The sequence below is a fragment of the Cydia pomonella genome, chromosome 9 (genome assembly GCF_033807575.1).
Source record: "Cydia pomonella isolate Wapato2018A chromosome 9, ilCydPomo1, whole genome shotgun sequence".
Lineage (NCBI taxonomy): Eukaryota > Metazoa > Arthropoda > Insecta > Lepidoptera > Tortricidae > Cydia > Cydia pomonella.
The window spans coordinates 20,937,382-20,950,109 of NC_084711.1; the positions used below are offsets into that span (position 1 = coordinate 20,937,382).

At 39.4% G+C, this 12,728-nt stretch overlaps 1 protein-coding gene across 4 annotated transcripts in view; it reads left to right on the plus strand.

Moving 5' to 3' along the window:
* Nucleotides 1-12,728, plus strand: part of LOC133520942 (integrin alpha-8) — a 229,797-nt gene that overhangs the window by 132,333 nt on the left and 84,736 nt on the right. For all 4 annotated transcript variants that reach the window (XM_061855654.1, XM_061855655.1, XM_061855651.1 and 1 more), the window contains exon 3: nt 3,521-3,618. In XM_061855654.1, coding sequence (XP_061711638.1) covers nt 3,521-3,618 — 98 coding nt within the window. The remainder of the gene's footprint in view (nt 1-3,520; nt 3,619-12,728) is intronic.

The following is a 12,728-nucleotide window of genomic DNA, read 5'->3' on the forward strand; positions in this document are numbered from 1 at the left end:
AAATTTAGTCGATAGCGAAACGTGACGTACGCGTTTGCGTTAAGTCTCATTTTGTATGGGTTTTTGAACAGCGCGCCAAGCGGGACGTTTTTTTGGAAAGTCAAAAATCTCATACAAAATGACACTTAACGCAAACGCGTACGTCACGTTTCGCTGTCGAAAATATTTACACTAGTGGTACTGATCACATTTAAAGATTCAAATGTCATATAGTCTGTTCTGGATTTTTAGATTCAGACTTAATACCAATAAAAAAACATCTTCTTATTGTAACTTAGTGGAAAACGCCTTTTAATGATGGCAATGATGCCACTATATGGGGCGTAGAATAGGAAGCGTGCATGAACGTGCGTGCATAAGCGTGTAGGAGGCAGCACAGGAGCCGTCAGATTTTTGGCGCGAGGCGTAAATGTGATGTTTATTGTTCCGATGTAGCCCACTCGATGGCAGAACCTACTATGCACAAGAAAACACGTGACGTGTAAATGTATATGTTTTTAATTCCGATTCCGGCCACAAGATGGCAGACCGTCAAACGCGCACGCCACGGTCCCTATAAATATCCTTATTGATAGATGTCAAAAACAACAAGTAACCTTTGCAAAAACTAGGTTTTACAAAAAAAATCGTAAAAATTAATTTTGAGTGCCAGTTTTACCATAACATTAACTTTTTATGTACAAATACATTCAAAAATTTGCAAAAATATTTTTTTGGTTATATTCACTTAAACTCATAGAACATATTTTCCTTCTTTTGGCTTCAGAAGTGCGTGGACTATTGTTATTTAAATTTATTATTATTTATAATATATGTAGTTATTTCTGGTTCCTCGTGTTACACCGTGTATGTTATATGAAATTACACCAATAATTTGAAACGAAAACTACCCACGCGACAATACAATAAAATGTAGCCGGTCAAACAACTTTGTCAGTAGAAAAAGGCGTGAAATTCAAATTTTCTTTGGGCGATAACCCTTCGCGCCTACATTTTCTTGCCGCTTTTTCTATTGACGGAAATGGCTTCACAACTTTAGTTTGATATTTTGAAAAAAAATTAAATGCTCATAACTTTTTTTTTTGTTATACTACGCCGGTGGCAAACAAGCATACGACCCGCCTGATGGTAAGCAGCCTCCGTAGCCTATGTACGCCTGCAACTCCAGAGGAGTTACATGCGCGTTGCCGACTCTAAACCCGCCCCCCCCTCGTTGATAACTCTTATTATATTGAAAAAAAAAAACAAACGGTCCGGAAAAACTATGATTCTCAATAATGTTAATATCCAGAAAGGAAAACGGGGACTACGTTTGTATGGAAAGGCGGTTTTGGGGCGGTCGTCTCCTTTCGTCTTAACTTTGACGCGTGAACTCAGCGGATATTCAAGTTAATATACTGCTATTTATACTGCTGTTAATCTTTATACATTTTTTTGAAATCTGCCACGCGGGACAGAAGTGACACGCCCCATTCGTATCCATGACACACTATTAAGAAATAAAAGGTAGAAGTCATACTTTAATAACTAGGGAAGAAAAATAATAATTCCTATATTTAATGGTTTTTAGGGTTCCGTACCCAAAGGGTCAAACGGGACCCTATTACTGAGACTTCGCTGTCCGTCCGTCCGTCCGTCTGTCACCAGGCTGTATCTCATGAACCGTGAAGCTAGACAGTTGAAATGTTCACAGATGATGTATTTCTGTTGCCGCTATAACAACAAATACTAAATACAGATTAAAATAAATATTTAAGGGGGGCTCCCATACAACAAACATATTTTTTTTTGCCGTTTTTATAATTAATGGTACGAAACCCTTCGTACGCGAGTCCGACGAAGAAATAATAAATTGTTGTGAGTAATTTGATAGGATATAAGTAGTGTGTTTATTTCAACTTGGTAAGGGTGCTTACTGGGCACAGCGGCCTTAATAAGCACATGCACACTATGGGAAAACGTGACATGAGGCGGTGCAGACTCTGCATGGAGGCAGAGGAGACGCCCTTGCAGATCCTCGCAGAGTGCCCTTGCCTAATGCGCACTCGTGACTCAACCCTGGGCAGACACATATTACGCACGGAGGAGTTAAGGTCTCTCGAGATCAAAAAGATACTGCAGCTGTTTGAAGTTGCAGGCTTGGATCGAGAGTGTAGGTGGCGATCACAATAGATCAGGGATGGTCACAGTGATACATAGGCTGAAGGGCCTTACATAATCCCTAACAAGAAGAAGAAAACATTTAAAATCTTGGAAAGATCTTTATAAGATCGGTAACTAAACGACATGTCAAAATTGACGTTTATTTCGATTCCGCTGTGATCCCAATAAGATCTATCTACGATATTTCTAACGTCAAAGTGACGTTGGTTGCCCGAATCGAGCTGCTCCTGTCAATTATACGACATACAAACGATATCTAAATGAGAAGTTATCGTTATCGTATCTCATTCTTTGGATCGGGCCGTTATTGTGCATTTTTTGATACAGCTCAATGGAAACGCACTCGACTTGTAGCAAAGGGCATCCATCATGCGTTTCGGTTTTAAAATTGAATGCTCTCAATCCTGCTCTCGAATTAAGTTATTACCGCCATTTTTCTTAAGCGTCATAAATTATTGATTTCGCTGTTATATGTTATTTCACATTTACTCTTTTTAAACTTAATAATCTGATCTTCCTTGAACCATATTTGCCCATTAGGTCATTTACGAACCACAGAAAAACACTTCGACCCATTAAAATGAGTAGGAGAAAGAGCCTGTATCCTCCAGGTCAGACCAAAATCTATCCTAAGGAATAATTATAGTATTATTATGAATTAAAAAAGAGAAGATTTAGTGGCGAATAAAGTTAATAAATACAGATTCAAAATCGCAAGACGGCTAAGGTCAGTATCGCAGTAAGGGCGGTATCGCTTTTTATTTTATTTTATTTTTATTGGTATTTAGGACAAGAAAAGCCGTAAATATACAACTTACATAATTATTTTTACATAGTATTAGACCAATCACCGTTATCCATTGGTTGCAAAATAATATTCAGATATATTATTAAATTTATTAATAAAACAAAGTAATATTTAAAGTGAAAGTTTGCAAGTCATACAGAAAACAGTTGGAGATATATCGATACATAATTAACATGAAAACTGAAGTTATCTTCATATCATTAAGAGTTATTCTGTCGGTGGAGTATCTTCCAGCTTTTCCTATCTTGCGCCAACTCTTTGACTTTTTGATACGACACGACCCCTACTTTTTCTTTCGCTTGGTCTATCTAAGTAACTTCGTCTGGGTAAAGTGTTCAGAATAGTTCTTCTTTCACTCCTGTAAAGTAACGTAATTGTTTTACGCTTTTAAAAGTCGAAAAAACTTTATAATTAGCTATAGACTATACACAAAACAAGCCTTATTGAGTGGAGACGATAGATTTCTGTAGGATCCCGTAGTAATATTTATTAAATAAAATAAAAAATAGAATTGTCACAGTTTTAACGTGAATATTTTCTTGTCAACAGGCAACACTCGGGATAAGCAGCAGAATCCGATCGACGAGAAGTCGAACCAGTGGTTCGGAGCCACCCTCAGCAGCACAGGGAAAAATGGGCCCATTGTGGTGAGTATAGCAATGTATTCAGTAGGGTTCCAGGAACAGAAATCCTTGAAGTTGTTACTATATTTGCCTTTCAAAGCATCAAAAATTACATATGTTTCATTATTAAGAAATATATTTAACGGGGTGAATAAGAAGTTTACCAAATAACCTGTCTTTGTGCAACATTTGCAAAGTTGCCAGTACTAAAACTCTTCATGATATATCATTTTATAAATTATACATCTACAATTTCATCAACACAAGTACTAAAAATATAATTTCTTCGGGAGACAAAATATATCCCCTGCATTTTTTGTTTTGTGAAGATTGACGAATGTTGAACGTTTTTAATAATTGTTCGTGTTTTGAAAAAACCGGGCAAGCGCGAGTCGGACTCGCGCACGAAGGGTTCCGTACCATTATTTATAAAAACGGCAAAAAAATTATGTTTGTTGTATGGGAGCCCCCCTTATATATTCATTTTATTCTGTTTTTAGTTGTTATAGCGGCAACAGAAATACATCATCTGCGAAAATTTCAACTGTCTAGCTATCACGGTTCATGAGATACAGCCTGGTGACAGACGAACGGACGGACGGACAGCGAAGTCTCGGTAATAGGGTCCCGTTTGACCTTTTGGGTACGGAACCCTAAAAAGTACTTCTGTCACAGTTTTTACACGTGAAATCCTATATACTCTAAGCCCCCCTACGTCAAAACTTGCCAACACAAATGCAATTTTGATTTGACAAAATAAAATTCAAAATATAATCGAATGGGAGACCTTTTTATTGGACTCTGGGCGTCTAGAGGAAAATAGAATACTGAAATAGAGGTGTCGATAATTTTCAAAAGGTCGCTATACCAACCCGACAATCGTAAACCCAATTTGCCCACATCCCCTGGCCCAGATAACTTAATCAGCCCATCCACAAATCGTAAACCCATGACCCAATATCCCAAAACCCACCCTTACCAAGTTACCAAAAGGATGTAGAATAGTATTACAAGCCTGTTTCTTAGGGTTTTTTGGTTCTAAGAACAGCCAAGAGCAGTGTTTCTCAAACTTTTTCTCCGTACCCTTATTAATTTTCCAGATGACTGTGAACCACAAAACGAAAAAATACCACTGTGTGTTAAACAGTTTCTATTTACTTAAATAATACAACTAGGTAAAGTCTGTCCGTTTTTCTACGCCAATAGTAAATGTATGACAAACTTGATCTTAGAAATCGGACAGTACAATACAATACAAATCCTCTTTATTGCAGAACCTCAGAATAAATTTGCATGGAAACACACATAATACTTGAACATAGAGGTAAACAACAGGCGACCTTATCGCTAAGAGCGATCTCTTCCAGACAACCTTAGACAAAGGTACAACGGTAGGTAGGATGGATGGACTTGTTTTGCATCACAAACTGAGTAGATTTTATGGACTAATTTTGGTCTTTTTTTTTTAATTCTGTTGCGGCTGACACACAAGATTAAAACAGAATAAGTCGATTAATTTAAATTCTACTAATAGAATTGAAAATTTCAAAAATCGGCGCCTAGTCATACTTTGGCGCTTGTCTCAAACCCCTTTATGACCGCTGGCGAACCCTTGGGAGTCGTACCACACTTTGAGAATCCCCGGCCTTCAGGAATTGACCCAGTTCAGGGAAATGTCAACTGAAATTAATGGCGCGTTTGACAGCCTTTGGGTATTTTGAGTGGTGACATCACGTTTGGATGGAGGTGTCATTAGAAGTTCTAATGGATCGTGTGTCCGTGAAGTCTTAAGGGTCATGGCAAAAAAATGTAGACGTGGTAACAGAAAAAGGCGAATAGGAAATGCATTACTCTATGTATTTATGTAAAAAAAAAAATTTGGGGACAATCTTACACAGAACGACCTAGCCCCAAACCAAGAAAAGCTTGTACCATGGGAGGCGACGATATACATAGGTACATACGTATATAGATAAATACATACTTATATACATAGAAAACACCCATGACACAGGAACAAATATCTGTGTTCATCACACAAATAAATGTCCTTACAGTAGTGTAGTAAAACAAATACGAGAAACACAGTTACAAATAAAATTAAAGATCTCTTCCAGTCAACCTTTGAGGAAATGAGTAGACAATAAGTAACGATGAATTTTGAATACACGGTATTACAAATACAGTACAATCTCATTAATCCAGCACTAATGTCGACACATTACTGGAAAATTCGGATTACTGGAAGTTGGAGCAAATTTGCTTATTATAATTATTAATGTGATTTTTAGTATGTCGAAATAATACACTATGCTAATAATAATTTTAGACCTTACTTTTTTGGTGTTTAGTCTATTTTTTGGTAAGAGAGACTTTTTTATTTAGGGTATAGTTGTTAGATTTGTAGCTGGCCCCCAACGGCTTATCCTTTGTCCATTGTTAACTAAAACGGCGCGTGCCACTACCTGCAAAAAAAGGGCCCGGTCATTTAACCGGTTATTTAATTACAACTTATTGAAATAAGATTCAAAATTAACAAATGGAAAAATAATTTGCGAATTCTAGTGTGGTCCCTATACGGTTACTGAGTGCCGGCGAGTCGAACGCTACCGAACCAGTCTAAAATGTGTCCTCGATATGCGTAACCAAGGCGCGTTATCGGAGAGTATACCTACACTGGTTTTTTGAGCGTTGGACTAGCCCGCGCTCAGGTGCCAATTAGAATTATACGACCCTTTTTTTTGCAGGTAGTGGCACGCGCGGTTTTAGTTAACAATAGACAAAAGATTAGCCGCTTCGGGCCACCTTTAAATCGAAAGATTATATCAAAGTATTTTTTGGTGGTCATTTTAATTTTAGCCATTTATAAACCGTTACAAATTATCGGTGAGTATTAGCGAGTACTGGCTGCATAGCCAAGATGCCAATCGTTCATGCTCCGTAGCGTAGCGTAGTCATCTCTCTCTATCACTCTTTCATATTAGTGCGACACGATTTGGCTCTTGTCTACGCAGCCTGTTCTGGAGACCTCGACTGGGAAGCCGAGGTGACGGGAAACCACGAGCCAGATGGTCGGACGATATCAGAAAGACGGCAGGGCCGACCTGGCATAAAACCGCCGCATATAGAACAACATGGAAATCCATGAAAGAGGCATATGTTCAGCAGTGGACGCGAATATGCTGAGAAGAAGAAGAACATTAGCTGTGACTTATTTTACCAAAGTGTTATTTAATAAAAATACACGTTAAGATCATTTACCGTCTTTCTAATGCTAAATAAACGAACTATAGATCAGTACTTAGTACGACTGCCTTTGCAGTTTCAAATGACATATTCGGTCTTCGTAATTTGCTTTCTATACATCTTGCTCGCACTAATATACGAGTAAGAGCGAGATGCATAGAAAGTAAATTACGCACGCTAGCGAATATGTATGTATGTATGTCACTTTATTGCACATAAACAGGTTAACATAAAACAGACAAAACAAAACAAAAAAACAAATGTTATGTACAAAGGCGAATATCGGTGTCAAACTGGTTGTAGCCATACAGTTCGTGTTCATCATCATCATTTTAGCCTCCAGTCGCCCACTGCTGAGCACAGGCCTCTCTTCCTGTACGCCACTTATCCTTATCCTGGGTTAGCCGTATCCAGAAGTGTCCCGCGATTTTTCGAATGTTTGTTTGTTTGTTTGTTTTTTTTTACTTTATTGTACATAGAAATAAAAACACGAAAATCACAGTTACAGAGTAAATTAAATACAACAAAAGCGAACTTATCCCTGTATGGGATCTCTTCCAGTTAACCTTTGAGGAAATGAGTAAAACAGAAGTAACGGTGAATGAATGACAAACACAAACAAAAGTGTACAATCACTGAAATTAATGAAATGCACGTTTTGAATACACATTGATACAAATATACATAGAATGTCATCCACCCAACGAGCCAACGGACGCCAGTTCGTGTTATATGAGTATAACTTACCTTACCCAGAAAGGTTGCATTATCTAACCATAAACCCTTTACTACCTATCAGCTGATGACCTCACCGTCACAGTGACCTATAAAGCTCATCCATACTCCATTTACTGACCTCAACGACGCAACTACAAAGAAATCTTAGAAAGAACATCAACTCTATTACCTTCCTAGTAAGATTCAAATTGGGAAAGCAGGGGATGTGAGTTAGGGCGTTCTGGTGTTGGTTTTGTGACCGTCTTGGCGCGCCCTTCCTGCTACACCCCGTTTGCTGTGATTTATATGTCAGAGGTATTTAGATTTGATTGAGTTCAAAATCAAATAATTTATTAGAAAAACGGCCTGATTCGAAGAATTATTAAGACATGTTTAAGATCTTGGAGAGATCTTTAAAAGATCGATAACTAAACATGTCAAAATTGACGTTTATATCGATTCCGCTGTGATCCCAATAACATCTATCTACGATATTTCTAACGTCAAAGTGACATTGGTTGCCCGAATCGAGCTGCTTCTGTCAATTATACGACATACAAACGATATCTAAATGAGAACTTATCTTAACCAGAACTTATCGTTATCGTATCTCATTCTTCGAATCGGGCCGAAAGGTGCCAGACATGAAAATGTGGGGAGTGGGGGTTATGATAATAATTAATATTATTTCCCATTTTAGTTATTATTTAAACTCTTGTATTTCTTTTGTAAAAAGTCCACGTTTTGTACTAATAAGCTTTCAAGTGGGCCTAGTCAACCAAGTCAAGTCTGGATGATCTAGGGGCCTAGTCAAGATGCCAATCGTTTGCGCCGTAGCGCTCGAAACACTAATTATTTATTTATTTATTTAAAATTTTAAATCAGGCAACAAGGCCCCATATGCAAATACCTCACGGACTAACATATAAATTCATTTTATAAACTTAAAACTACGGGTACCTAAACACTATTTAGGCGACAAAACGGCGTGACTCCATTGCACCGTATTACTATTACGCTGCACAAATTTCTTCAATGATGTATAATAACTAAGTAGTAGGCGTTATCATGAAGCCTTCGACCATGAATATTCAGAGTAAAGTTAAAAATTCAGGGCCCCGACAACCCTTTCCGCGATAAAAGCCTTTCAATGGGCGTCCCATAAACATGGCTAACACATTGAAAGACTGTCCAGTTTGAACTGCAAGCCCATATATTTGACTAGCCCTTACCGAAAAACTTAGCAAAAAATAAAGCTAGCCCTTTGCAATTGCTTACTGCTATCCTATATGCCTTGCAATCCCTTAATAAGGGTTACCCTTATCATTAAGCGCTTTTTATAAAGCTTTCCCTTTAGTAATGTCGTAGTTGAGCGTTGCGTGAAAGAGGCAGAATTAGTATATATCTACGCTAGTGTATGAAAAGGAAAGAAAATACGTTCCTAGGGAAGGGTTTTTTAAATAATTTTGTTCGCTTACCATCTACTATATACTAGTACGACTACAAATACTAGTATAGTAGCCGTTGCCGTGCATCGTATTAGCTGAGTGATGAGTCCGATTGCACTTACGAAACTAGGCGACTTTTTAAACTTAATTGTACCTACTGGCTGACAAGTGTGAACTGATTAAAATAAAACAAGGTCTACAAGTCATATATATTTAATTAAATATGACTTTTCTCTAAAGTTTAACAGAATAGTACACAAGTAAGTCCGACTCACGCTTGACTGCATATTTCTAATAGGTAGTAGCAACGGCGTAAACAACAATAATAACAATTAGGGTCACTTCTGTCCGAGTAAGAAAACTCGGAAACGGTTTAAAAGATACCGGTTAAAACCGGTTTATTTCGGTTTTACTCCGAAATTTCAGAAGAACGCGAACATTTTAAGAACTTTATTGTAACCTTAATAAACCGTTTTATTGGGGGAGCGATGAGACGGCCGTGTGCCGCATAGGGCATAGCATTCTCTCGTTTCGTGCCGATTTGGTGTCCGAGCCCGAATCAAGTTAATAACATTACTATTTTATACAAGTGGTTATTTTTTAAAAGTATGTTTACGTAAAAATTAAAATTTGATAAACTAAACCATATCACTTAAATAAAAAAAACAAGTAAAAACTCATTTCCCTCCTACCTAAAATAGCTTGGCATTGAGTAGGTTATTAAAAAAACTACTATTTGTGAATAAGTGCATTTTTATAAAGAAATGCATAATTTATATTATATTAGAACACAGCAAGCCCAGTTACAGTAAAATTATCCTAGAGAGAACGCAGATTTTAATTTTATCACATGAACAACTTCATTTTCCGTCTGAAAAATTGTGACTTATACCAAGTCTAAACGCACAATTGTTTAAGAATTGTTTTCTTTTTCACCGCCTTAGATCCTCAGCACACGGAGCGTAAGCGTCGCGTAAACGTATCGTAAAAACGTTACGAGTACGAGACGCGTAAGCGTAATCGTTTAATAAGTGGAATCTAGCTGAAATCATGGTGTCGCTGGCGTCAGATGTCTTCGGCGAATGTATCAACGATCTTACTTTCTCGTCAGATGAAGAAGATTTTTTATTGTTTGATAAGGCTGAAGTTTTGTTTTTTGCGCCCATATTACGCTACGTCTGTCATAATGACGACAGAAAAGACTTGTTTGAAGTTGTTCGCGCTCGCAGCGCTCTCGTTCTACGCGCGTATTACGATACGCTTACGCGTTTCTTACGCTTACGCTCCCTATGCTGAGAGCCTAAGTATCTGTAAAACGTCAATGAAGAAGGTTTCGCGCTCATGGTACGGCACGGCAAAATAAATTTTTCTTCATCGGAAATCCACTTTGTCACGGTTAAGTACTCATAGATATATGGTCATAAGAGGGCCATTGCCAGGGCTAAATACGATTTCGTCAACAGAATTGGTGAGAAACTAGCGAGCTACCCCACTGGGAGTCGCGCGTTCTGGTCGCTTGCCAAAGCTGCCGAGGGAAATTTTTGTCAGTCGTTCTTACCACCACTGCGAAAAGCTGATGGTCATCTGGCCCACAGTGCAAAGGAGAAAGCCAATCTTCTTGGTTTGCTACTATTTTTGCCTCAAGCTCGACCCTAACCGACGACGGTTGCGCCGTGCCGCCCACCATCCCACGGTGCGTATATTCCATGCCAGAGATCTCATTCACGCAGAGGGATATTCGGCGGGAGTTGCTATCGCCGACGCTCATTAGTCGAGCGGGCCAGACGGCATACCAGCGATTGTGCTTAAGCAATGTGCTCCTGAGTTGTGTCCCGTGATGGCGCGCCTTTTCACACTCTCTAGCAAGAAACGGCATGTTCCATCTTCGTGGAAGACGGCCCTTGTGCACCCTGTGCTTAAAAAGGGCGACAGATCGGACCCATCGAGATACAGGCCTATCGCTATTACCTTTCTTCTCTCAAAGGTCATGGTGCGTATAATTAACGCAAAGCTGCTGAGATACCTAGAAGAACACGACCTGATCAGCGACCGCCAGTATGGTTTCCGTCACGGTCGCTCGACTGGTGATCTTCTATTGTATCTCACATACCGCTGAGCTTAGGCCATTGAGAGTCAAGGTGAGGCATTGGCAGTTAGCCTAGATATAGCGAATGCGTTCGATAGGGTCTGGCGTAGGGGTCTCCTATCGAAGTTACCATCTTATGGACTGCTGCAGGGACTATGCAAATGGATCGCTAGCTTTTTTTTTCGGTAGACGCATACGAGCCGTAGTAAACGTAAGCTGCTCCGATAGCATGGACATTAACGCTGGCGTTGCGCAAGGTTCTGTGCTATCCCCAACGCTGTTTTTGCTGCACATCAATGACATATGTTGTCTAACGACGACATTCATTGCTATGCAATGCAGACGACAGTAGGGGATGCCTATTACACAGGCCGTGCCAACATCCCTCGTTCTGTGGTGCTGGAGAGTCGTGAAAAGCTTGTGTCGGACATTGAAAGCACTCTATCCAGTTTCGGTGTAGGGTTGGGACAATCTAGTCCGATTTAACCCCACCAAGACACAAGTTTGCGCGTTTACCGCTAAGAAAACCCCATTTACTGTGGTCCCACAGTTCCAAGGCTCAGCCCTTACCATGTCAGGGAGTATTGGGATCCTCGGTGTCGACATTTCCAGTGATATCCAATTCCGTAGCCACCTGGCATTCAAAAAACTCGGTGTGCTCAATAAAGCGAGACGATACTTAACAACTGCTGCTATATAAATTGCAGTCCCCATATGGAGTATTGCTGTCACCTTTGGGCAGGAGTACCTGCAGGCTAGCTTGGACCATTCGACTCAGTCCAAAGGCGCGCTGTACGTACGAATCGTCGACGATCCCAAACTCAGAGGCGCTACTGAACCTTTAAGTCCAAGGAGAGACTTTGCCTCCTTGTGTGTGTTCTACCAATGGCCGCTTTCTATCACCGCACCGCTCGCTCGCAGGGTGTTCAGCCTCACACCCTAGAACCTAATTGGTCGCGTACTGTGCGGTTTAAGAGGAATTTCCTGCCGCGAACGTTTTCCCGAGGGGCTACAGTATGGGGCTCTTCAAAAAGGAGTGTACAGGTTTTTAAAGGGCCGGCAACGCGCATCTAATACCGCTGGTGTTGCATGCGTCCATAGGCTACGGTGACTGCTTACCATCAGGCGGGCCGCATGCTTGTTTGCCACCGTCGTGGTATTAAAAAAAAGTAGTTATATAGTGATATGATACTATCTAATGCAAATAAATCACATGTAGTATATATTGGGTAGGTATATCTTTATTCGTTTCACTTGATTGCCTTCTAGCTAGATAGATGATGGAAAAAAAATCTTTGAAACTTCATTCCATTCCAATCCGTTTCTGCCCATTCCTTCCAATATTTTCAGTTTGAAAGAAAAGATAAATATCTTATTAGAAAATGGGTTTTTATGTAAAATAATAATAATAGATAGATACATAGGTAGTTTAGATCTTAATGGCAAATATTGGACACAAATATATTTTATATTTGAGAGAATAATTGAATAAAGCTTAAATAATAAACGAAAAGTCAGCTACCACTGCCAAAGCCACTAGGTCAAAGGCTGAACTTCAGTGAAGCAATTCTCGGACAAAAATCAATGCCCAAGTATCGTAAAAATCGAGGCCGAAAACCCGGAGCTTCTGATCTGAG